At 42.4% G+C, this 26444-nt stretch overlaps 1 protein-coding gene across 3 annotated transcripts in view; it reads left to right on the top strand.

The window, feature by feature from the left end:
• DNAJC13 (DnaJ heat shock protein family (Hsp40) member C13) overlaps positions 1 to 26444 on the top strand; it is a 2820731-nt gene that overhangs the window by 1951111 nt on the left and 843176 nt on the right. For all 3 annotated transcript variants that reach the window (XM_069648714.1, XM_069648713.1, XM_069648715.1), the window contains one exon: positions 6383 to 6461. In XM_069648714.1, coding sequence (XP_069504815.1) covers positions 6383 to 6461 — 79 coding nt within the window. The remainder of the gene's footprint in view (positions 1 to 6382; positions 6462 to 26444) is intronic.

Here is a 26444-nt window from a genome sequence, read left to right as displayed (position 1 = left end):
CATTGGACTGGGGCACACTTAAGCCTTGATGAGAAAAAGACTATGCCAAATTTTGACCGAGGACATTTACATTGGAAGCAAATACAGTATCCCGATTCATTCAGTACCGAGACCCTACTTGGAATCACTTATGTTGTCCCACAGTAGAGACATCACAAAGGACGTGGTCACCTATTTCAACCTAGTGCTAAGATCATACCTGTCAATTGTAGGGAGGCTCACAAGTGTCAGACTTTCTCCAAGATCCTGAAAACAAAAAAATAATAAGACAACTGCTTACTGTCATTGCAGAACAATTTATTATACTCCCGGAGTACAGTAAGGAAGAATCAAATGTTCCCAACACAGGCATAAATAAATGAGCTTGTCAACACACTGTTCTTTCGCATAATCGAAGACTGTCCAACCATTGTCGGGAGAACAACAGATACACTAACATTTCTTCGAGACCCAGCAAACTCTGAACATTTAAGCCATCTTTTGAATAAGATCGTCATTTTGGTCGCACTCCACGCAAACGGACAGTGCAGACATTGTTTACATAAAAAAAAAAAAAACTATAATCCTGAACCCAGCAAGACAGGACAGATGTCCCTGTCACCAGAAGTCAGCAGATTGGCGCAAAATGTCCTTTTTCGCCTAGTCACTGACTTTCCAGAGCTGGTGGGGAGACCTATCAAGGTTGACGTCCTCAACTTCATCAGAGATCCAGCTAATGTCACACAGATGGGAATGCTCCTGAATGGAATTATACTCCAAGTGGAACTTTCCAACCATCAGAGAGATTATCTGAGGAGTTTTTAAGAAAACTTTCCGCCGAGGGACAGCTCGAGGGAGCAGAGTCAAGAACTCCATTTGTTACATTTGTTATTTTTTCCCTATTTCTTCATACTGACTAGTGTCCAACATGTCCTCTGGACTGAAGCAGATTTGAGCGGTGGACTGGGAGCTCACCTACTTTGAACATGCACAGTAAAGGGACTCACTGAAGTATTACTTAATTTGATTTTTCCCATATTCTAGCAAAAGAACTGTATCCTGAAATAAGAAACAATTGTCACTCGCAAGAGGGGTGGGGGGCACTTTTGGAGCACCAGACAGGCACTCCTAAACACAGAACTCGAAAGACGATATTGGTTAAGGGAATAATAACATTGACATTTGGTGAATGATCGAGATGGGGGTCCAGAGCAGCAACCTGGTCCTCCCACAAGCAGAGAGGCACCTCTGCTTCTCAGGAAGAAAATGCTGCTGCTTAACATACAAAACTATCATGTAACTATGTATCGTATTTCTCATTATTTTACTGTCATTAACGATCAGAACTGCATTCTTTATTGGTGCACGAAGCGTTCCAATTTCCGTGCACCCACCTGATGATACACGCATGAAACCCACAAAAGCACGCAGACCATATATAGTTATTCCAGTCCCTAGAAGATCTGATGGTGGAGTGGATGAACTTGAAATGGATGTAATTAGCAACAATGCGCACACACTTGTGGTAACGAATGAAAAGAAAAGATGGAGACCGAGTCGGCAAGAGATGAATGGAGTAACATCACTGACAACTACATGCATGCAAACACTGAATGTACACGAAACAGGCCTAGCATCAATGACTGCAGAACCACAAACCAAAGCAGCAGAAAAGAAGAGACTGCCTGCCATAAGGAACTTCACAGAAACTCTCATGAGAAAACAAAGTTGAGAGAAAAGCCAACAGAAGCAGTCATATCAGAATCTCTTGAGAAAACAAGGGTCAACTCAGAAAAACTCTCCGCAAGGACACACATGTTAGTAGACTTACTATTCCCGCACATAGCCAGAGTGAGGAAACTGCATGAGGAACTGAAAAACAAAACCGCAGAGACTGCATTATCCAGCATATATGTTCCAACACAAGGGACAAGTACCAGTTCAACAATACAGCCATATAACGGACCAGTGTCAGGCTGGTTGGCATGGGCATTTGCACGCAGCAGAGAAAAGATGCATGAGGACCAGGAAAGAGCTGCCGGACTCCTGTCCACTCAAATGGCGCAGAGACCTGCACCATGGACCAGGATACCTGAGAACCCTCCAGCAAGAAAGAGCCATACAGATGCATCAGAGATGTAGTAATAGCAAACTACATGAAAACCTTAAGAATCAAGGGGAAGCATGCATGAAGACGACAATGAACTGAACGATTACCTGGATAGCACAGCACACTTGGGTAACAACATTTGGTACCAGCACATGCAGGAAGTTGGAAGCCGAAAATCCGAAGAGGAATGCTTCGTTTGCGCACTCCTACCGTACAGCATGGGGAAGTCCAAGATCTTCGTGGCTGTAGAAATCGATGTCCCAACAGCACACTGTCTCTCACACATAGCAATGTGCAATACCAGAGGCCATTTCCTGGGAAGTGATTCCTCATTGATATGGGCAACTGAAACAGCTTATCCCGATGAAGATGATTATGTCCAGGTCATTAAGACGAGAAACAGAGCCCATACTAGGAATCATGTGATCGGGTACGAGAAGCCTAGAGTCAAAGGAGCAGGAATAAAATGGGAAGTGAACCCAAAACTAAATGTCCAAGGAAAAACTCCAGAAGAGGCTCAAAATTGGAAAAACAGGCCAAATGCAGATTTGGGGAACAGTGCTTTCTCCAGACGGTTGGGGGAAAAAGGAGTAGTGATCTGCAGAGCATGGATGGTCCTCGGAGACTGCAAGGAGGCAATTGAAAAGTCACAAAGTCTGTGCAAACCACTGTGGCCGTAACTTACAAAATTACTGACATGGGTCGAAGACAGAGGAGGACCCCTGCAGATGGTGGCACTAGAAAGTCAGAAATTGTGTTTCAGGAACAATGGCCCAAGAAAAATGGGGGAGATTCTAAACTGCGGACGAATTTTCGAGGCTCCAGGAATGACTCATGGGACTGCAGTACTCATGGATCATTATTGGGCATGTGGACCGAAATCATACATCAGGCTGCCGAAAAAATGGGGAGGTATTTGCACAATAGTGAACGTCCACGTTCCAGCATTAGTGATCCCGAAAAGTGACCTGAATATTGATAGTTTCCCGAAAGCAGATGCTCACCTGAGGAAGAAGAGATCTGTGGAACTGATAACCCGAATGAAGAGAGAGAATTACTTCTCTGCTAAATCAGAAGAAGCATTTCATGCAATCCCATATGAACACAGGCAGTTCAGCCTCACCTCATCAGTGTTCACAATGATTTTCAGGCCACAAATCCAAGTTGGAGTGAATACTAAATGGTTGCAGATAACCAGATGGGATTTACTGCAAACCATCAACATGACAATAAAAGGATTCAATGCAATCAAGGAAGATTGATGACTCTCCAGAACAGATATAAACTTGACATTATCACAACTATGGATGGAAGAGTTTGTGCAAAAATATTACAATCATGTTGCACATTTATACCTTCTCACGACGAGGAAAATGGAACTTTAACAGACGCCATAAGTATGCTGACAAACCTGCAGAACCAGATGATCAATGAAACCAACGAAGTTGATGATGACAGCCTGTTTGGATCACTGTTTTCATGGGTTCCACAATGGATGGCGGATGCATTAAAATTCTTGGGAGCTCTGCTAGTGATATTACTAGGATTTTACGTTATCAAGATAATAATCTCGCAATGCTAGAAAACTGAGAAGAAAGCCTCAGGGATGAAGATCATGATTGATGTCAAACCAGGATGGAAGCCCAAAGATCTGACGGATGAAGAAATAAGAGACTTTGTGAAGGCTAGGAAGTACGCACCGGAAGGTACAAAGTTTCTTTATCCCAGAAAACGCAGAAATCGTGAAGGAAAATGGATTTACTGCAGCCCAAATGGACAATGTCAGCTGATGACATGGAACAAAGACGAGCATGCAAGGACAGCAGGAAGCCTGAGAGGAGTGATAAAAATATGGACTCCAAAGAGACACTTGTTCAAACCATCATGTACAAACCCAGAAGATGAAGAAGGAATGAACCCAGAAGATGAAGTGAAGATGAATACAGAGGAACCAAGTGAGATGAATCCGAAGGAGGAAGTAAAAGTGGTCGATGAATCGCCCAGAGGGGGGTGTATAGAGGAGGTCCTAAATAAAGCCTGCACTCCAGTCACCCATTTTGAAGTACTAGGAACATACACACCAAAATATGTGACGTATGATGAGAAAATAAACCAGCAGAGAGCCGCAGTAGGGCTCTGCCCAGTACCTATCAGAAGAGCAATACCTATTGAAGTACCAATAACCAGACAACTATGGACAGTAAGGTACTCATTGAGAAAACCTTACAAGCAAATGAAACAAAATGAAGATTGCTTAAGTACTGTCCAGGAAGAAACCAAAAAGTCCTAAATGGAAGACAAATGGTGACGTCACGAGGGCCTGGACTAACGCACCCATAGAAGATATGATGACCCAAGGATGACTCTCAGAGACGAAATGCCATGAATAAAGATATCGTGAAACTGAAAGATGCAACTCCTCATTGTCACCTGAACTGTTGCTGATGAACTGGACACCAATGCTTTTCCAGCGTTCAAAGTTTTGGCGGACAGCATGTGGGCACTGTGGTAGGATTGTTGTCAAAGTAGTTGCTTGAAAAATTGAGCCATGTTCTTGACATTGGTCTCATGTTAAACATCTCGAGGGAGGTACTGCAGCCTCAGGACCATATTGCGTTCAGCCAATCAAAAGATGATTCCTCACTCCAATTTATTCCTATGAGTTACTGAACGCCAGTCTAGCAGATTTTGATCCAAAGGCAATCACTGAATTTTGTATCCATTGTATCCGTAGGGCTTTGCACATTTGCTGTGACCCCAAATCATGCGGTCAGGATCTCCTGAACCTAGAGTATCTTTTTCATTCATTGTTACTTACCTGTAACCTGCACAACATGTAACTACCTTCACAGAACATAAAGTACTTCTTTTTGCATGTTTGTATAGTTTCTTTTTCAAAGTAATATGTATATTATTTTTTTACTGGGGTATTATAATGTGTTGCATCTGGAATTGCTTTAAAATGTGTAAAGGTACAATGTAATCAAATAGAGGGATCCCGACAAGGAATTGGGAGACCCAACTCACGAGAACAAAGGTTCCATTCCTGGAAAGTTGAGCATTTTACTTTTTGTTATGATCATCCTATATGTTCTCCACTGTATCTTAACAGCCACATTACATCCTAAGAGTTGCCCTTTACTGCTCACCCACAACTACCATGTTTTGACATTTGAGACATATTCAAGAGCTACGCATGCAGAGAGCGAGTCTTGCCTGGGATGCTGCTTTGTGGGCAAAGTGGTGTACGGTTTATAGTGAAAATGTTGACTGCAGAAATGTCGAAACATTTATTTTATTTTTTTTAATGGGGGGTTCCTCCTAACCCCCTGTTTATTTTTACTCCTAAACCCAAAAAAAACAATAAAATTAAAAAAAAAAACATTCTAATTTTTTTTCAATTTTTTTTTTTTCCAAAATGTTTGCATTCGACTTTTTATTCTCGATATTATAACTGGCTACCGTGGTGTACATAGGACTCCATGCTACCCCTGGGTAACTTATGGTCACAGACTGTGCACATAGACCCTCCCTTTGTTAAGGGCAGTCATGCCAAGAGTCCCATTGTTGGGCCTGGCAGAAATGTTTTCCGGCTAAAATACTAATAAGCAAATTCCAGAGGACCTTCCTGAAAAGGAGCGATTCCAGTCAGATGTACATTATTATACTGGTAGAAGTATTTATGAAAACGCTTTTATATTTTACAAGTAAAGACTGTTTCTGTTGACTGGTTAGCAATGACATCGCACGTATTCACATGAATTCGCCAACTGTGATCACATATTTTGCTGTTTCAAACAAATATATTCTGATGAAACATTACGCACTTTACGTACTTGACCATTTTGAGAATATGTATTGAACTTGTTGAGGGAAGTGAGTATTTATCATTCCCCACTTTTACATACATCTTTGTCTGTGTCATTTACCATTTCAGAAAACAGTTTTTGCACCCCTCTGTTGATGGACGAGGAGTGGAAAGTAAATTTCTAAGACATGTGGTTTATTAGATGAGTTTTTGTGTGAAGTCTTTTGTGAACAGCATTGCTAGCATGCTTGAGTGAGGAAAGAAAACTGTTTTATGCCAGTCATTTTATGTATAGCGATTTTGTAAAGGAAACGCACAACCCTTCCCTGTTACTAGTTTACAAATTATTTATTGTTTGTGCCAGAGACATACAATTGGTTAATATGCATCTTGAGAATGATCAGTGGGTGTTTATTGTGCAGCGTTTGGAAAAGTTATAGTTTTTTTCGTATGTAACATGCGATTGATTTTCTTTATTTTAACAGACACGACGAGGGCAAGATCAGGAAAGCCTACTTCAGACTTGCACAGAAATATCATCCAGATAAGAACCCAGAAGGCAGGGTACGTTTTACTAGCCAGATTGTCTGCATTTCAAAGGATCATGCTTGGTTTCTTGTATTGCCTAGCAGGCAGCCTGTAACTGAACGGTTATCTTACTGTTTACAGAATGCGAAGGTCAGACAAGTGTGCTTCGCAAGTCCCTGCTCTGACTCTGCACGGTCCATTGACAAGTGAAGAACTTTCTTTTCCTTCCTAACTTAGAGCTATGCAGATCGATGAAGTGCAACATGCTCACATTGGGAACAGAACAATGCTGTTTAGTACGGGTTTATTCCCCACGTAACGCTAACTCAACCCTCCATCCTCCCAAGGTCGATAATTTGAAATGAGTGGATATTGAAGACACTGATTGTTACAGCACTTAGTAACGGGGGAAGCACCTGGAATGAAACACTATATAAATTGCCACATTTATGTAATAGATGGCCTCAAGAACACACCAACTCTGACGGTTCAAGGGTTTTTATTAAAATGTTTATAGGGTCTCACTTAAGGGCTGTCCCTCTTTTTCTCATCTCCCATGGGCATATTAAGTGAAAGAGGCCTTATATTTATAAGGCTGGGAATTCACTTTTATTGTTTTTCATTGTGTTTTACCCAACTTTATTGGCTACAGTTCTTCATTGCTAAACCATTTTAACGTTTAACGTAAAGTGTGTATGTCTCTAGTGAGATCACCAACTGAGCATAAATATATATACCCATAGCGAAAGAACAACCGTAGTGAAGCGGAAGGACAGCACTGCGGGGACAGAGTTGCTTCAAACAAATAAACCAATGCCAAGATAGAAAAACAGACGTTTAATTTAAAAAAAGGCATCATGCAGAAAAAATAGAAACGCAATCCAAGGTGATGCGTTTCGCACTTCAAAGTGCCTTTTTACATGCGTGTGTGTACGTGTATATATATGATCAAGCAATGTGCTAGTCGCGATACGAGTAATGCTGCCAAATTTTCAGATGCCGTTGCCTGTGGGATCTCCATGTTTATGGATTTTAAACTGCTCATGATGCACTATTAAAATGCGGTTTGCAACCGTTTTTTTGGACTCGGATTCCTGGTCTGGAAACACTGTGGTGACGCTGAAGAGTGCTTCTAATTTTTTGTTGTCAATACAGCAGAACTATTGTGTATATATATATTTCTAAGGGTTGTGGAATCTGCTTAGATCACATGCGAAGCTCAGGCCAACATCTAATGGAAGCTTCTGAGTATTATAGTTGTTTTCAAAACTCGAAAAGGGACGTCGATAGGGCGTGCCAGTAAAACTATCCCTATTGGGACATCCACTGTACCCATGGTCCTTCACACTTCAAGGTCCCTCAGATTGTTTTTTATTCCACCATCATGACGGACGCCTAATCGCTGAGTTCATTTCGGCTGACGCCATTTTATTATTGACAAATTGGATTTAGTTACTCTTTCTATCCTTTCTCTACTACCGACTTCGACTACATCTTCGGCGGTGGAAAGGAACGAACGTCGAACAAAGTCTTTGATTCGGCGATCCCTTCAGCTTTGGAAGGCTGCACCGGGCCTCGGCCCTAACATTAGGCAGAGTGGGGGGTAGACATTAGAGAATGCATTTTCCCCTTTACACTCTCTCCTCGCCTAGCTGCCACTTTCTTTAGCTATGGAAACACTCCATTTAAATTTTGCCCTGGTTGTAATCAGAAATTCCTCTGGGTAGACAATCACCAGGTGTGCAATCTCTGTCTAGCACGGGACCACAATGAGGAGCATTGTCAAGCCTGCAAGCTCTTCAAGCCTAAAACACTTCAAGACCGAAAGTCAAAGCAATGGGCCCATCACGCCATGCAGGCCAAGGCCGCAATGGACGTTGAGGGTACCTACAGCGATTGCAGCATTGTGATCTCGTCGGACGGCAAAGGCGACGGGGAACCATTAGATTCCCAAGTGTTAGCCCCTGACCCCAATAGACAGGCCGGCGGTTCTGTTACGGGGACGACATCAGGCGGCGGTAGCACTCACACTACCCCTAGCACTAAGCACATAGCTAAGGGCCGAGATTCGACGCCAACGTTGACCAAACGCCCGCACCCAGCATCAAGGGGGAGGTCCACCGAATCCCTGTCCTCTGAGCACTCGAAGTCTCGATCGCCTCACAACAGACACATAAGTCGAAAGACAAAACAAACGCTGTGTCCAAATCTTCCGAATGCCGGAAGACGAGGCTTCAGCCCGCTCCACCGCTGAAATCCGACACTCTGCGTCGAAAATGGCAAAAAGCACCAAGAGCTCGGGATTAGCCCACTGCAAAAACATGTCCCAGAAAGCCTCCTTAAAGCAAAAAGTTCAAGGAAACACTCCTCCAAGAGTCACTCCAAGAAGGAGAAATTTACCACACCTCCCTGGGAAAACGCACTGTTTCCCAGGAGGAAGGCATCTTATCAGATGCCTTGAGAAAAAACGGGCAGTCTACACCTCGGGGGCAAATTACACATCAGTACCCTGGAATCATACCAAATTCAGTTACATGGACCGCTGAAGACATTGACAGGGTTATGACAAGGATGACATTTATGGCTAACTTCTTTGAGAAGAACCCCCAAGCTGTCCAAAATTTCAACTTCACACCTCCAACTACTGAGGCTTTGACCTCCCAGCCCCCAGCAAAGAGGTCTCGTCCTGACACCCTGCCAATTTCACCATAGGTGGACCCAGGCCATGGTGATCTATATGATCTTAATACGGACACTGAGGACAATGAAACTATACAAGAAACAGACCATTAATATTATGATGAGGAAGAGGATGTGTACAACTTAACCTCTCCAATTAACTAGGACGCACCAGTGGCAGATTCTCAGTAGACAATCAACCACGTCATAACGATATGCTTATAAAGGCAGCTGAGCACTTTGGTATCCAAAACCAAGAGACTCTGCTGGATAAAGATTTTGTGGAAGATATATTGGGGGACAGGAAAGCCACCACCCAATTCATTCCTATCCTTCAGTCCATTCAAAGAAGGATACAACCTTCTCTGGAGACCCCAAACCAAACACGGGCAGTCAACCTGCGTGTTGAAAAACTCTTCCGTCCGGCATCATCGGACCCACTTTACATCAGAGGCCAGCCAGCTCAAATCGGACTCTCTAGTTGTAACCACAACTAGAAAGGCGGCCCAAACACCTTTAGCCTCATCTGAGGCACCCCCCGATAAGGAGAGTAAAAAACTCTACACTATGGGGAGAAATGTGGCAACTTCTGCAGCCTTCCAAACAAGGATTGCGAATAACACCACTACTGGCAAGCTACAACTGCCACAAGTGGAACGAGGTGGCAACACTAATAGCCTCTGCTCCTGAACCCCTCAAATCACAACTGGCCCTAGTAGCAGCAGATGGCAAGGCAGTATCCAACGGCATTTTAAAGAACAACTTAGATGCTGCAGTCAATGCAGGCAGGATCATTGCCGAAGGTATCATCATCAAACGTCACGCTTGGCTGCGCCAGTCTGGGTTTAAACATGAAACACAGGCAACACTCCTTAACATGCTGGTGGAACCCAATGTCTTATTTGGGAAAGCTGTGGAAAATGCATTAAAATCTGCTAAGGAGGAGTATGACACTTTAAAATCCCTAGGCCAGCTAACGAAGAAGCCACCAGGCCAAAGAGAGAGGGAAGGAATTTTCATCGGGATCGTGGTCAGAGCTCACAAAGGGGTTCAGGTTATGGACAAAGTCAGGGATCATCCTGGGGTAACAACCAGGGACGAGCCTTGCAGGGATTCCAGAAAGGCCAGCGTCAAGCTCATGGCTGGGGGAGGTCCTCCACTTCCAGAGGTGGAGCTACACCTCCTAAACAATGACCACCCGCTTCAGGTCCCCTCCCATGCCGCTCCAGTAGGAGGGCGTATTTCACACTTTACCCACGCATTGGAGGCGATCACTTTGGACAAGTGGGTACTTTCCACTGTGTCGGGGGATATTGCATAGAGCTGATCCAAATGCCAACCACCCGCCAAGACAGACAGTCTTCACAGGAAGAACAACGTATCCTGTTGGAAGAGGTGAAGGCGCTGCTTCTAAAGGACGCCATAGGCAAACCAGGTAAACAAGGGTATTTTTCAATGTACTTACTTGTGCCGATAAAAGACTTAATGCGCCCTGTCCCAGACCTGCGCCCTGTCCCAGACCTGCGCCCTGTCCCAGACCTGCGCTCTGTCCCAGACCTGCGCCCTGCAAACACCTATGTCAAGCCACAAAAATTCTGCATGCCAACGCTACAGCAGGTCATCCCACTGCTAAAGCAGGGGGACTACATGGCAAACTTGGATATGAAAGATGCATACTTTCATATTTCAATGTTCCCAGCGCACAGAAGGTTCTTGCGTTTCAAAATAGAGAACCAGCACTACCTATTCAAGGTGCTACCCATCGCCATAGCCTCTGCTCCCAGGGTATTCACCAAGGTAGTGGCGGTAGTGGCAGCGCATCTATGCAGGGAAACAATCCCAGTATACCCTTATCTGGACGACTGGCTGAAAACATTGGAATCCCCCCAAATTTGCAAGCAAAACACCAAAAGAACAATCAATCTTCTGTTCCAATTGGGATTCTCAATCAACGAGAAAAAATCAAGTTGCGTTCCAAGCAAGACCAAACAGTTCTTAGGGGCTGTCATAAAACCGAAGAGGGTCTAGTCTTTCCATCAAACGAAAGAGTGCTAAACATACTGCTGCAAATACCTCAGTATCTAGCCGGTCCCAAAATAACCATACGCGAAGCAATGCTTTTGCTCGGGATGATGGCATCATGAATTTACCTGGTCCCGCACGCACGGCTGCGCATTCGTCCAATGCAAGAGTGGTTAGCGAAACAGTGGTCTCAGACCAGCGGTCAGTGGGACAATCTAGTTGTGGTTTCGCTAACCCTAGTTCAAGCGCTACGCTACAAAGGAAAACCTGTTAAAAGGAAAGCTTTTTCACAACCCTACAGGGCAAGCAGTTGTCAAAACGGACGCATCACTTACCGGGTGGGGAGCCCATTACCTTCACCACACAGCGCATGGTCTGTGGACACAAATTACAGCCCAAAATCACATTAACCTTTTAGAACTACTAGCAGTGCTCAAAGTGCTACAAACTTTCCAAGTGCAACTGCCATGTTTTACATAAACAAGCAGAAGGGCACGCTCTCCAAGTCTGTCCAGGCTAGCACAAACAATATGGAAGTGGGCACTCAACCCGGGCATGTTTCAGGGCATCTTAATTCTAATGCAGACTCATTAAGCGGATTTCTATCCCCGAAGAGCACGAGTGGCAAATCGACAAAAATATCCTAAACAATATTTTCTCCCTATGCGGTTACCCCCTTTAGACTTGCTTGCCACAAGCCAAAACACCCAGTGCCCAGACTTCGCATCCAGGTTTCCCCAACACGGGTCCAAGGGGAACGCCCTGTGGATGAACTGGTCAGGGAGATTTGCCTATGCTTTTCCCCTGGCCCTGCTACTGGGCTGGTTGGTGAACAGAATGCACCAGGAACAAGTAACACTAATCCTAGTTGCTCCTATGTGGGCGAGACAACCTTGGTTTCCACATCTGCGCAAACTGGCGATGTGCAATCCAGTCACACTCCTGTGCCCCAACAACACGCTCACACAGCACGGGCGGACAGCGTTCCACCAGCAACCTCGATCTATGAACTTGGCAGCTTGACTCCTGAAGTCATAGAATTCGGCCATTTAAAACTACCTCAATGGTATATGGACATCCTCAACACGCAAACCAAACACCAGACACTGTTATTTTAACAAATGGAAAAGATTTGTAATATGGTGCCAGTCAAAGAGTATAAACCCGATAGAATGTACTCCATCACATTCTCCACTACATGCTGCACTTGCTCGACTCTGGGCTAGTGTTTAACTCCATCAAGTTTCACCTGGCGGCTCTATCCGCGTACGCCGCTTCTCAAAGCAAGGTGTCCTGGTGGAAAGTCCTGGTTATTAAGACTTTCATGGAAGGCCTAAAAAGACTCTACCCTCCCATTTAAAACCGCCTCCAGGGTAGGACCTAAATGTAGTACTTGCAAAACTCATGGGATCCCCCTTTGAGCCTATGCATAGATCCAGCCTTAAACACCTTACATATAAGACTGCTTTTCTGATGGCTCTCACCTCCATAAGAAGAGTCCGTGAATTACAAGCTTTGTTAGTGCAAAACCCTTTCGTTTTTACCAACAAAGACAAGTTGGTACTACGAACACACACCCTAAGGTACATGTCAACCAGTCCATCAAACTACCAGCTTTCTTTCAAAGCTCTTCAAGCTCAGCTGAGAAAAAACTCCATAGACTAGATGTAAGGAGAGCAGTCCTTTACTATGTAAACACGGCAGCACCTCTAAGAAAAACAGACCAACTGTTTGTCTCCATAGCACCTGGCAGGGAAGGTGACCACATTTCAAAAAACGCCATCTCCAGATGGATAGTCAGATGCATACAGCTCTGCTACTCGGTCAAAAAAAACTCTGCCTTTCACACCAAGGGCTCACTCTACCAGGGGTACAGGAGCTGCCTTGGCCTTTATTGCAAACGTCCCACTGGACGCCATTTGCATGGAGCTATATCCATACTTTTACTCAGCACTACTGCATTTACATTCACATGTGGGACAAGCGGTGCTAAAACATCTAATTGCCGCTGTACTTTCTCACAACCCACTACCTTCTCCAGAAACTGCTCGCTAATCTATGCATAGCATGTGATCTAAGCAGATTCCACAAGCCTCAGAAGGGATACATTACTCACCGTAATCGTATTTCTGATGCTTGTATCTGCTTAGATTCACATGCGCCCACCCTTCCTCCCCTGTGAAGTAGAAGGTGCATAGATGTTTTTCTGGCTTAATCTGATTTATTACACCTGTACTCATGCTACACTTCATGCTACCACATGTCAGAAACAAAACAATCTGAGGTACCTCGATGTGTGAAGGGCCATCGGTACAGTAGACGTCACTCTAGGCATAGTATTACTGGCACGCCCTGTCGACGTCCCTTTTCAAATTTTTGCGAAAACAAAAACTGTAATACTCTGCAGCTACCAGTAGATGTCAGCCTGTGCATAGCATGTGAATCTAAGCAGATACAAGCATCAGAAATACGATAACAGTGAGTACTGTATCCCATGTATATTTATGTATACATTTTCTGAGGCTTGTGGATTTGCCTAAAATCACATGCTTTGCATAGTCGAACATCTAGTGGTTGGTGCAGAGTATTGCATGACTTGTTTTTGAATTTTTCGAAAGTGACGTTGACGGGGCACATCTGTAATACTATCCTTAGTGTGATGTGCACTGTACCCGTGGTCCTTCATGTGTTGAGGTCCTCAAATTGCTTTTTCTTCCATTAGAGTTGGTCGCATTATGCAGCGTTCTTAGATTATAGCTCACGTGATATTCATAATACTGCTGCTACAACTCGAAGCTTCTCTTCTACACTTGACTGTCTTTGGCAGGTTCTTAAATGAACTCCCTTCAGGCTTTGCCTACATCCACTTCGGCCTACACAGTAGGGATAGTGGGGGAAGACATATTGCTTTTATGTTTAGAGAATGTCTTCTTACCTTTTGTTCCCATTGTTTAGCTGCCTTTATAATTTGTCATGGAGAAGACTCCATTTAAATTCTGCCCAGTGTAACTGCAAGTTTCCTTAGAAAGACACTCCTAATGTGGCAATCATTGTCTCCCACAAATCCATTTGGAAACGTGGTGTTACAGCGTGTAAACTCTTCCGTCCAAAAACCCCCAAGGATCGTTGGACAAAACTTTGGACGGCCTACACCATAAAGACTGAGGCCTCATCGGACTACCCCGCCGGGGCCAAGGAGTCTGAGGAAGAAGACAGCAGCATCAGAGCCTTTAGTAATGTCTTTAGCACCCAGACTTCCTATCCCAGTTGGAAGGTCGGGTACTTCACCGGAACCCATAGTCCCTCAGTCTTCATGCATGGCTCTTGAGAGGGTGAGATATGACTAGGACCTATCAGAAGAGATTCTTTAGGTGCTACTGGCTGCATGCAGCCCATCTACAAGATCCCTGTACACGTGGGTGGAGAAGATTTGAGGCATGGAGCAGGGAACGCTAAAAATATTACCCATCTCTTGTCCTGCCACTTCAGTGATGGAATTCCCTTTGTCACTGGCCTCTTCAGGCCTTCAAGTCCCAACAGTCAAAGGTTATTTCGTGGCTTTGTCTGTTTTTAAGAGGTCTCCAGATCAAGAGTCTTTCTTTACGATTTTGGTTATGGCCCAATTCTTAAAAAGCCTTGTAAATAATAGGGTCCCCCCCTACCCCGTTTATGGTTCCGGACTGGACCTCAACATGGTTCTTACCTTCTTAATGGCAGCTCCATTTGAGCCTATGCATTCATGGCCATTTAGCTTGCGCGCTAAAAAAAAAGGCTTTCTTGGTAGCGATCACATCAGCCAGACGTGTTGGTGAACTGTAGGCTCTGTCATATAAACCACCTTTCCTGCGATTCTTCAGAGAGAAGTCATCACTGAAGGTGTGACTGGGGTTCCTGCCTAACGTAGTCTTGGATTTTCATTTGTTCCGGAGTATTGAGTTGCCAGTGTCCTACCCTCCTCCCCACCTCTCCAAAGATGAGGCGAGGTTGCATAGGTTGAACCCATAAAGGGCCCTCCGTTTTTACCGGGCAAGGAGCGCTGAGTTTAGGAGATCGAACCAACTCTTTGTGGCCTTTTCTCTTTCCAGAAAGGGATTTCCTGGTTACCAAACAGACAATTTCAAGATGGATAACTCTCTGTATTGCAGAGTGTTATCAGGCGGCAGGAAATGATCTCCCACCAGGAATAAGTGCACATTCCAACAGTGGCATGCCAGCATCTTCTGCCTTTCAATGGGGTGTTCCCGTCAGGGACATCTGCCGGGCAGCTTTGTGGTAGTCGTTGCACATGTTCACCAAGCACTACTGCCTTGACGTGGCATGAGGTGCTGATCCCGGTTTGGCAGTGCAGTTCTACAGAACTTCCTGATCGAAGTGCTTTCATCCCACCTCCATTGGATATACTGCTGTGTGAATCTATCTGATAAGGAATCTGCGGGAGGAAGCAATCCATCGAAAGAGAAATTACTTACTAGTAATTTTCTTTCTATGGATTCTTCTCTTGCAGATTCCTTATCACTCTCCCATCCGACCCCACTATGAAAGTGCTCTACTGATGCTGTGACTAACTACAAAGATGAGGTGGATATTTGGCTCTTGTTGGACTATTATGCCTCTTCTTGCCTGTTTTGTATACCAGCTTTGTATCGATCCTGTTCCTCACAAAAAAGGTTTTTGGCACAGAATTGTGGCTGTTTTCAGCCGACTCTTTGGATTCTTCCTCCGTGGCGGCTGAGGTATGGGGGCGTAGTGACATTGTATATGTACAGCAACCAACGTCACGTCCGGAGTCTACAAGCTGCATGTCAAGCCAAGGGGAATCGACAGTCGAAACACACTACGCCCCTGTCAAAATGTTTTCCAAGCAGCTGATGCTGGAACGGATATCTATATGTGAGGAATCTACGGGAGAGGAAACCATAGAAAATGTATTTCCGCTAAGTAATTTCTCCTTTAGGCACCTGGATTTGTTATGGGACCAGAAAGTCTCAACCCCTACATCCGGTCTTGCACACAAAACATTGCTTTGCCCGTAGAAGCAACAGCTTTCTCCAGACAAGGACCTTCCATATACAGCATTTCCTGACCTAAGAAGGCCAAAGAACAATGTGGCCAAAGGACAAGAAAAAAACATGCATTGCAATCTTATGGTGCTAGCCACCTTTAGTAACCCTTTGTGGTCATTGCAAATATGCACAAGTAAAATGTATAAAACACGATGGAAAACATTCCGCTGCCACCAGCTCATCCTATGTACATAGTAAAAATCATTACCTGAATCAGTAATAGGGATACAAAGTGTCCCAAACACACTTCTAGAGTGATGTGTTCAATTGTAACACTACAAGAAATTTACAAAGAGATATAGTCTCTCAGTACTGATAGTCTTATGGACTGGTCAGTTTCCCAATAACAATGAGCAAAATGACAAGGGGAGCAAAGCAGAAGCTTTTACTTACCTCCAAAAACTTTGGTTAGGAGTCCAAATAAAGCAAAAAGAAAGGGTGTCCCGTCTATGGGAGAAAAGCAGCAAAAAAAGAACTGCTTTCCTAACATCAGCGATTACTGCTCCAGTGCTGTTGGTCAGACCTGCTACGCCTTCGACAGTCAGTTGTAATTCCATTGATGGTATCAGTCACATGCGTCCAACCTCGACCACTTCTGCTTATTCAAAGGACATGAGGGTTTCTGAAGTGCTTAGAACGTTGTCTGCTTTGTCAAAGGCATGCACGCCGTTCTTTTTTTTGTTTTTTAATCCAATTTATCAGCATTTAACACAATACACAACCAAATCGTCACTTCACATTTTATATATACAAATATACATAAACTATTAAAATAGTCTGGATTGAAAAATGGGGGAAAATGGGGCAAAGGGATATAGGGAAAGAAAAAATAATAAATAAATAAATGGGTGGAGACATAAACCAAGGTCATATAAAAGCAGAAAAGAACCATAGAGACATTCAAATGATTCCCATAATCCACTTACAAAGCATAATATATCCCAGAGTTTCTCAAAGCATGAAGCAAGCAAATGTAAATATTAACCATTAACAATCAAAATGAATCGTTACTCATCTCAAAACAGGCCAGCTCGATACTGGAAGCTAGTGCATGGTAAGTCTGCATTCAAAAAGGCCTTCCAGATCAAAAATAGGCCTTTTCTTCTGCACTGAATAGATCACATTTTCAACATTACATATACAAAACATCTCGTCCAACAAATTGTTTTTAGACAGATAATCAGCAGACTTCCAGTTCCGTAGGATTAACCTCTTTGCCACCATTGCCCCTCTTAAAATCTATGTGATCTGATGTTGATTCAAAGATTCTATCTGGGCGGTTTCACCCAAGAGCAAAGTCTCAAAATCCAAGTCCACATTTTCTTTGTATTTTTTTTTTGACACACCTGATTACAATCAACTTTTCTATATTGTTCATAAAATGCAAGCTTAAGAAAAATATTAAAATAAAACATAAGTTACTGTTCTAAGGTTTCAATCGAATTACATTCATTTACCAAGTTCATTTTGTTTAGAAAATTAGTTATTGCATAACCCAACCTCCTGTTGTCAACTCTTGTAAGTCTTTGCCATAACTCATCCTTATCAGATATATGTACATTTTTGAACAAGTCTTTAAAGTAGAATATTCTGATAATGTTATGTATTCCGTCATCAAATGATTCATTGTTTCTTTAGTTGATTTACAGAATCGACAGATATTCTCTTCTGTTGTGATGAGTTTTCGTCTAGCTCTCAATTTGTTGGTATTGCATAAATTTAGTCGAAATGTCATAATAGCGGTTTGATACGTTATGCTTGAAGATTGGGTCAAGTATGTTTGGAGTTCCCCCTATTTCCTGATGTTAAATGGATTCAAGTCAAAGTCTTTGTTTGTGGTACATTGCTGTCTGGTTGTTATCCAATCCGTTTGCCATATATTTTGTTTCGCTTTATCTGGATTGGTCACAAGAAGCTCCACAGTTTTTCCGGCTTCTTGTAAAATTAGTTCTACAGATTTTTTCCATCAGTTGATAAATTTGTGGGTGGTGGTGTTCAAATATTTCGCCAAAAAGAAAAGAACGTTGTTTGTTTTGCTGTTGTGCATTTGCTGTATAACGGACATTTACACCATTTATACATGGCAGACAATGACAATAAGCCCAGCTCATGGCGCAGTATCAGCATTGGCTGTGAATTCGGCATCTGTAAAACAGCTCTCCAATACTGTGCTTCAATTTTTTGCCAATATGCATCTGATCTTTCATGCTTTGTCTCTGAGCCATATAGAATGGTAGGTATGACCTGCTTGTAATAGGTAATTACAGGAATAATCAAACATTTCCCATATTTCGCATTTATGATTTTTGATTGCGAAATTGCAGTATTGATTTTATCTCGTATTTTTTCTTCATATGGCTCGTCTTTTCGGTGGTTGTTGATATTTAGACCGAAATAAACATATTCATTGGCTATTGGAAGTATTTGTTTTTGTAAGTGCCAGGTCCCTGTTTTCTGTCGTCTTTTAATTTGACGGTACTGCACTATTTCTGACTTTTTTACATTTATGGTTAAACAGTTTCCTTCTGCATATGCCGCAAGAGCATTCAATAATAGTTGCATGCCTTTTGGAGTTTTGGAAATTAAAACCAGGTCGTCAGCATATAATAACCATTGTATATATTCATTTCCCAATTTTGGAGAATCACTATTAATGTTGAAACTGTTGCCTATATCAGAGATGTAAAAATTGAATAAGGCAGAAGAAAATGGCATCCTTGTTTCAAGCCTTTCCTGGTGTCAATAGGGCTCATGAAAACTCTGTAGAGATTCAAATTTGGACAGTTGTTCCGGTGTGTAATTGATGAATATAGTTTATTAGGAATTTGGGGCATTCTGCATCAATTTGTTTTTTTATCAACATTTCTCTTGGAATGGAATTAAATGCCATTTTGAAGTCTATGAAAAACATATAAAGATTGTTCTCTTCGGCATGTGCATTTAGGATATTGATAATTAACAGATTGATGTTTGTGCCAGTTCCTCGAATAAAGCCCGTTTGAAAGGGATCATTTTTTTTTTTTCATTCGTCCATAAGTTGAATTCTTTTAGTAAGAGGCCAGTAAAGATTTTACCTGGCGTGTCCAGAAGGGCAATAGGTCTATAAGCCGCTGGATCCGCTCTATCTCCCTTCTTAAAGATAAGTATAATTAAGGCTTTTTTCCAAGATGGAGGGATAACTCCCCCCAGCAGAATTTCTTTAAAAATGATATACAGAATGCCAGCCCATTGTTCAGGATCAGATTTCATGATTTTATTTGAAAGTCCATCCGGGCCGGGGGTACGAGAAGAGCTCAAGATACAGATGGACTGTAAAATGTCTTCTCGATCGAAGGTAAAAGTGTGAGCCATCATTGATGTCTTAAGATTATTCAGGCAGTTCGGGAATGGAGTTTTATAAGCGTTTTCATGGTATTTCCTCCAGTTCCGTTCAGTCACAGCTTTTACTTGCACCAATGTTTGTCTTTTATTTGAAGCGATGTTCAGCAATTGCCATATCCCAGCAGATGATTTACAGACAATTCTTCCCAGCATTAACTCTCCATCTTGTTGCAAAATTAAATGCTTTCCATTTCTTATCCAATTTCCGTAGTTACATTTTAAATGTTTAATTTACGAGGTAGTGGTGTCAGACGGAAAGTTCAAGAGTTGTTTTATTTCTTTCCTTAGCAAATTCTTTTTAGCTTTGATTTGATTGTCAAAGGCATGAATGTGTTTAACTACAGTTTCACGATTGCTTGTTCTAAATGCTTTGAAAAGTTGCATTGACGAAATATATATGTCGGGGTCAATATTTCCTTCATATATACTTTTCTCTGTTTGCTTGAAGGTTTGTTAATTTCTCTGATGACCATCTTATCCTGTTTCCTTGGTTATTCACCATTATTGTGCCAGAGCTTTTAGTATTTTCAATTAACCTTCTTGATTTGGTAGATGTCCATTCAAGACAAAGCTGCTTTTGATCGCTTTGTGCATTGTATTTTATTTCAAGTTTTTCACATAAATGCATGAATTAAGTGTCACAGTAGATGAAATCTATCGTAGCTTCTTGAGTTCCTCTCTGCCAGGTTTTTTCGCTGGAATATCTCCTGGCAGTGAACCGTTTAACATCATCATTAAGTGCTCCTTCATTAATGTGTTCCATCTTTCTTTTATTTGATGTTCGATGCCATTCTGTTTTTTAGCAGATGAAGATTCAGATCACCCATTTCACTGTGTGTATTACATCCCGATCCAATGATATGGCCTCAAGTGTAAATTCAATTTGTTTGAAAAAGTCAATTGGGGTTAAACTGGCCCGGCCCCAGTATATATTTATTATGGCAATCACATGATGCTCTACAGTGACTTTTACCAATTGAACGTAATTGCTAATGGAAAGCCATGATTCAATTGCAAAGCCCTTAGTTTTGTTAACCGCAACTAAAAGTCCTGAAGTGGGTCTTCCTTGAGTTGATGTATCAGCGGGTATCATGCTTATCTCAAATTTGTCCCAAATGGGCATAGTATGTAGCCAAGATTCTTGAATAGCTACAATTTCATATAACTCTAATTCATGTGTGAGGGAATTTATCAAATGTCGGTAGCCCCTCGAGTTCCATGACACCAGATGATATGTTTCTCGTTCATTGTAAAGTTATGCCCGATATCAGTAGTCATGCTGTGTGTTCCTATAAATGTCAGTTGTCAGGTTCTGGTTGTTTCGATTGCTTCTTGGCTGTTCTCTTAAACTACTGTTCTTGTTATTATCATTAAAGAGATTATCTTGCAAGTCCAAAGTTTCTTGAAGTATTAGGAAGCCTAATTTATTCAGTGTTATTGCTTCTCTTAGTAAAACATCCAATACCACTCTGGATTTTAATGTAATTCGAGCTGCTGGCAGATCTTTGTCATCCAGAAAATCGACTCTATGTCATTAGTATCATTTTCTTTAAATTGGGAATTTTGTGTAATATGTTTAGTATACTTGTTCTGTTTAGGTCATATTGTGGAAAAGGATGACTTCTACAACATATCACTTGAAGTTTGTCAGAGAATTGTGGTGAGTTCCTCATCTGATTTGTTTGTGCTTCTTGCCTCTGTTTTGTAACAGTTATTCAATCTGTTGATTCATTATTCTTTGTCTCATTTTGCGGCGTTATCCATTCTCTTACAGGAGCTGATGTTTCAGTTGTTTTTGGGTATTTTGATTAATGTGTGGAATATATCTTTTGCTTGTTTGTTCCTTTTCATTAGTCCAGCTTTTTTGGGGAAGCTCTTGATTAATTGTATTGTAGATCATCATGCATCTTCGTATTTCATCACGTATAATCCTGTTTTATTTGTTTATTTTGAGACGCTGTGTCCTCTACATCAGTTAAATTTGGCATTTACTCTTGGACTGAATTCGTATTGGTTCTGTTGTCGTTTCTTTGTGCTTGATTCCCCATCATATTTTTGTCAGATCTTTCATCAAAGGTGATTGCTCCATGGTATAAGCGTGTTTGTAGGGTGGAAGCTTTCAGCGGTTATTCTTCATTCACGATGAACTGATCTCGCTGATGAGCTTTCCCCTCATTCAAGTTCTTTTCCATTTCCTCTTGTGTTTCCTTGATGGTTAGAGGAGTCCGTTTCTCTTGTCGATCACAGGTTAAAGGACTTTCAATTTGGTGATTTAGTATTTTATCACTCGATAGAATGTATCCTGTAATTGATTTGCATATCTGTTCTCGCAAATCCTCAACCCTCTTCTTCAAAGTGTTAGATGAAGCGTCTTCTTGATTTGTGTTTTTTGAATCAACAGCATCTTGAGTTGTTCTCCTGTTGCTTAATTCATCATCTGTCTCTTTTGTTTGCGCTTTATTTTGATCAATATTCTTCTCTTTTCGCTTGGTAAAGATTGGGGCAAGTTTAAGTGCTGGTTTTAGAGATTTCAAGAAAATAGGTGCTATGTTTAACAGTTTTCTTTTGGAGATTCTGTTTGACTACCTATGGTAGGACTTACTATTTTGCCCCCAACAGTTTTTGTTTTTATTTGTTCAGCTTGTTTTTTCTTTAATTTCCGGATGAATCTGTTAGACTCTCCTGCTTTTTTCTTTCTTTTCTTTATAGTAGGAACATCATCATCATTCTGTTTTTGTTCATCCTCTGTGCAATGCGTTTCATCAACAGGGGCACATTTATTGTTGTTCCGATTTTTCTTCTTCATGTCTTTGTCATGTTTCACAGTTTCTGTTTTCTTGGTTTTTCTGCCCATGGCTATTTTTTGATTATGATTATGATCTCTTCCATTTTACTTACTGTTTTCCTCTTCATTTTCTGCTAGTTGAGCAAGACGTATAGATTCTTGCATTGTTGATTCTGATAAAGATGTATCATCCATTGCCCTGTCTTCATCCAGTTTAGAATCACAATTGCATGATTTTCTGTTTTGTAGGAGAATATTTTTCAGGTTGTTGCATTTGGGCGATTAAACTTGCCATTGCCTTTTTAAAATCTTCATCTCTCTGTCTAATGGTCTGAACGTTCTTCATTGTGTCTTGATGGTATGACTGAATTTCTATTTTATTTGATGTTAAATCATGTATTGCATTCTTTAGAGCAGCTAGTGTAGTATCATTGATTTTCAAATCCTTTGTGATCTCTAATAGATGTCCTGTATGTAGACTTACTTCTGTGCGAATTTCTTCATAGACTTTTACTACTGATGTGAGTACGTAATTCAGGGCTATCATTGTGGAAGAACTTTCTTTTTCTTTGATGGATTTTCCTTCAGGTATTTCATGGGGGCTTTAATCAATCTTGTCTTTTTATATGTTCAGAAGAATGCCTATGCAGGCTTTTGTCTATATTTGTGTCATCCATTAGGGCCGATATAGCATTGAGATCAAATGACGATCCTATATTGGGCTGGTTGTCGGAAAGGATCAGAGCTTGATCCGACAAGTCAATTCTCATGTCTTTTTTCTGATTAAGTATTCTGGTCTTGATGGTCATTGATTTTTCCAGACTACTCTATTCATCGTTGTGGCAATCTCATACCAGAAATTCCTCACTGATGGCACTCCCATAGCATATGTTCCATTTAGCCACGTACATGATCACACCCCCAACATCTGTCTGATGTTATCAATTTTTGTTTCTTCATCTTGACTTCAGTCCAAAAACCTCTATTTAAGATCATGACTTGACGGGACCTTTCTCCCACATTCACGGACATTCTTTTGATATTTTCACACAGATCACTCCATCTATCAGACAACATCTCTTCCCTCAGACAACTGGACCAGGGCTGCAGGATCTTTCCATTTCCTCTTACGAAACTGCTCAGCAAATTATACGTCTTGGACGCAGAGTGCTCACTCCCGCCAATTTTCTTAACTGCAGATCACAGCTCAGATTTGACCAAATACTGAAAGCTCACTGCTTTCTTCAGTTTTCTGTATTCCCCATAAGTACAAGCCGATAGTTGATATTCAAGTTTCAGTTCTCAAAACGTTCTCCACCTTGTCCCACCAACGAGGTACTCCACTTTATTGATGCCTACAGAGAACCATGCTGGCCAGAACAAGGACTTATTGTTCATCCTGATATCCGGGTTCATCCAGATAGATGAAGTGTCAGTCTTACCAGGAGTCAAATATGGTGCCATCTCATATGTAAGTCTCAACCAGTGAAGCGCATAGCGCTCGATTTTAAGGTAGTTGTACCATTAAGTGCTTCCTACCTATGATGAAGTATGAGATCTTCTCTATGCTGACCTAGAGCCTCAGACTTCTTGCTAAAATTCCCCTCTGATGACATTGGCATTTCTGCCTTATTGAAAGTTGCAAGCAGGCTCGACACATCTCCCAACTTCAACATGCAGAAGACCTGCAAACCTATTCACAGAAGTGTTTCCTTTCGACCAGCAAGCAACTGGTTGAATCATTGTGCATCTGGGCATCCTCACAGCCAGTGATGCTGTATCACCTGTGGGATATATTCTACACATTTCCTCAAAAAGAGACAATCCTCCCATTTCATGCAGCTATAGCTGACCCAATTCATATGGTGTGGGAGAACCCTTCTACTGCTTTGGCAGTCGACAGAGGCTAGACAAAGTATGAACTGGTGCAGTCTGATCCATTATTCTTGTTGCAACATCCAATCCCAGCGAGTCTGGTTGTACTGGCCGCTACAGGCAATACGAAATCTTCTGCCTCCTTTTCAGTCTCACTCCCAGACACAGACCGCAAACAGATCAATGCATTGAGCAAAAAGGTATTGCAACTCGCATTATGGCATTGAAGGACATTAACACTTAAACACTTTGTGCTCTTTGGCCAAGTACATGCACATTCTGCGATCTGTAATTTCCGAGGCCACCATGGTTACTGACTATAAGGATGCAGCATATCCAACCTTACAATCTGGCCTGGATGTGGCAGGATACGCAGGCGGATTTGTGGTTTCTGCATCTGTAATAATGTGCTTCTCTTGGTTGGGCATGTATGGATTTGTCCCTGGTGTACAGGTAAAACTATTGCTGGTACTGACCTGTTTGACACAAAAGCAGACAAGTCCTGAACTTGAAGGATTCCAAGGCCACTGCAAACTCTCTAGGGCTGGCTGTCCAGCTGGCTACACCTTCGCAGCCATTTGATTTCATTCGCCAGTGGCTTTAAGCACTTTTCATATTATGCCCACCGAGTTACAACCTAATTTGCCTCTGAGATGGTACAGGGGTAAAGATGTGCAGACACTTTGCCAGGGGTTGCATCTCTCTCTCTGCAGGTGCAAGAGTGGCAAGCCACTATTGTCGAAAGGGGGTTACAGACTTCCCTTTATCAGGAAACTCCAGGACAATCTGTTTTTGGACCCTCCTGGAGCACCAGATCCAGAGCTTCTGAAAGAGCTTGCCTTTCTTTTGGTCAAGGGTGCAGCGGAACTGGATTACTCTTTGGAGAGGGGGAGGAGATGGTACTCCTTTTATTTCCTCGTTCCAAGGAAAGGAGGAAGGTTGTGTCCCATTAAAGACCTAAGTGACTTAAACAAGTTCCTGATGAAGGACAAATTCAGTATTGTGACACGCAGACAAATCCTCCAGGATCTGCAGAATCATGACCAGTTGGTTTTACTGCATCTCCAGGATGCCATTTTCCAACCCATCCAGAGCACGTGGAATTACTGAGGTTTATTACGGGAAATGACCATTAGCAGCCCACGGTGCTCCCTTTAGGGTTGACCGACTCATGAGTGTTTTTACCAAGTTGATGACACAATGCAGCTAATCTCGTATTGACCTCAGAAGGTGTTAAGTCTTCTCAAACACTTTCCAGCTATTTCAGAAGTTCCCAAATAAAAAATAAATCCCATTTGACACCATCACCGATGCTCCAGTTAGTCAGAGCAGTCCTACATTTTCTGGTGAGGGTGAATTCCGTGAACCATCCCACAATGTCTGGAAATTGTCTGGTCTCATTCGGCATCTATGCCAAAGCATGCCTGTTGCTGGGCATTTCGTCGAATGATTTTACATCGTGGGACTTTTTATCGCCACCCCTTTCATCGCCAAAACCTTTTTAACTTTTTTATGGGGGGGGCAGTTTGGTGCGGTTTGGAGTATGATTATTTAAGTAAGGGGGGACTTGGGGGGGGGGGGGGGGGGAAGCCCCCCCATAAATACATTTAAAAAAAGTTTTTGGAGATGAAAGGGTGGCGATGAAAAGTCCCACGATGTAAAATCATTCGGCGAAATAAGGTAGAACCGGGCAGATATGGGTATTGGAGTCTGTCCATGATTGGACAGCCCTTATCTGTAGGAATGGTGCAGCTTCTTGCCATTGGTGGCTCGAGGACACCACTGAATTTCGGCTTTGAGGAGCCTTGATGTCATTTTGAGAATGTCCACTGTAACCAAGACCCCAGAAGAAGAGTATCTCTAGCTGCAGACCCAGAAGACTTCTGCTATGGACAACAAGCATTGTGAATGCCAACTACTAGTGAAGCCCGCTGTTCTTCATGTGATCTTTAAGACCTACACCAGTCCTTCCACCCATATGCTGGTAGAACTAACCAGTCCTGATCTATGGACGAGAAGCCAGCCATCAGAATCAGTCAAGTGTCCAGGGACCATCCTGTGGTCTGACCAGACTCTGCAAGGGCATCTCTGCTGTGCCGGATGTCATCCTGAGTTGGAGCTTGGGATGCTGCAGGTCATCGACTAAGACCATTTCTTCTGCATAAAGAGAGGCCTTCCTAGAGATGGTGCTTTCCCCGGCATGAACCTCGCCTG

Source organism: Ambystoma mexicanum, chromosome 2q (assembly GCF_040938575.1).
Source record: "Ambystoma mexicanum isolate Mex_15411 chromosome 2q, UKY_AmexF1_1, whole genome shotgun sequence".
Classification (NCBI taxonomy): domain Eukaryota; kingdom Metazoa; phylum Chordata; class Amphibia; order Caudata; family Ambystomatidae; genus Ambystoma; species Ambystoma mexicanum.
Note: the sequence above shows the minus strand (reverse complement) of the source record. Positions and strands in the feature narration are given on the sequence as shown.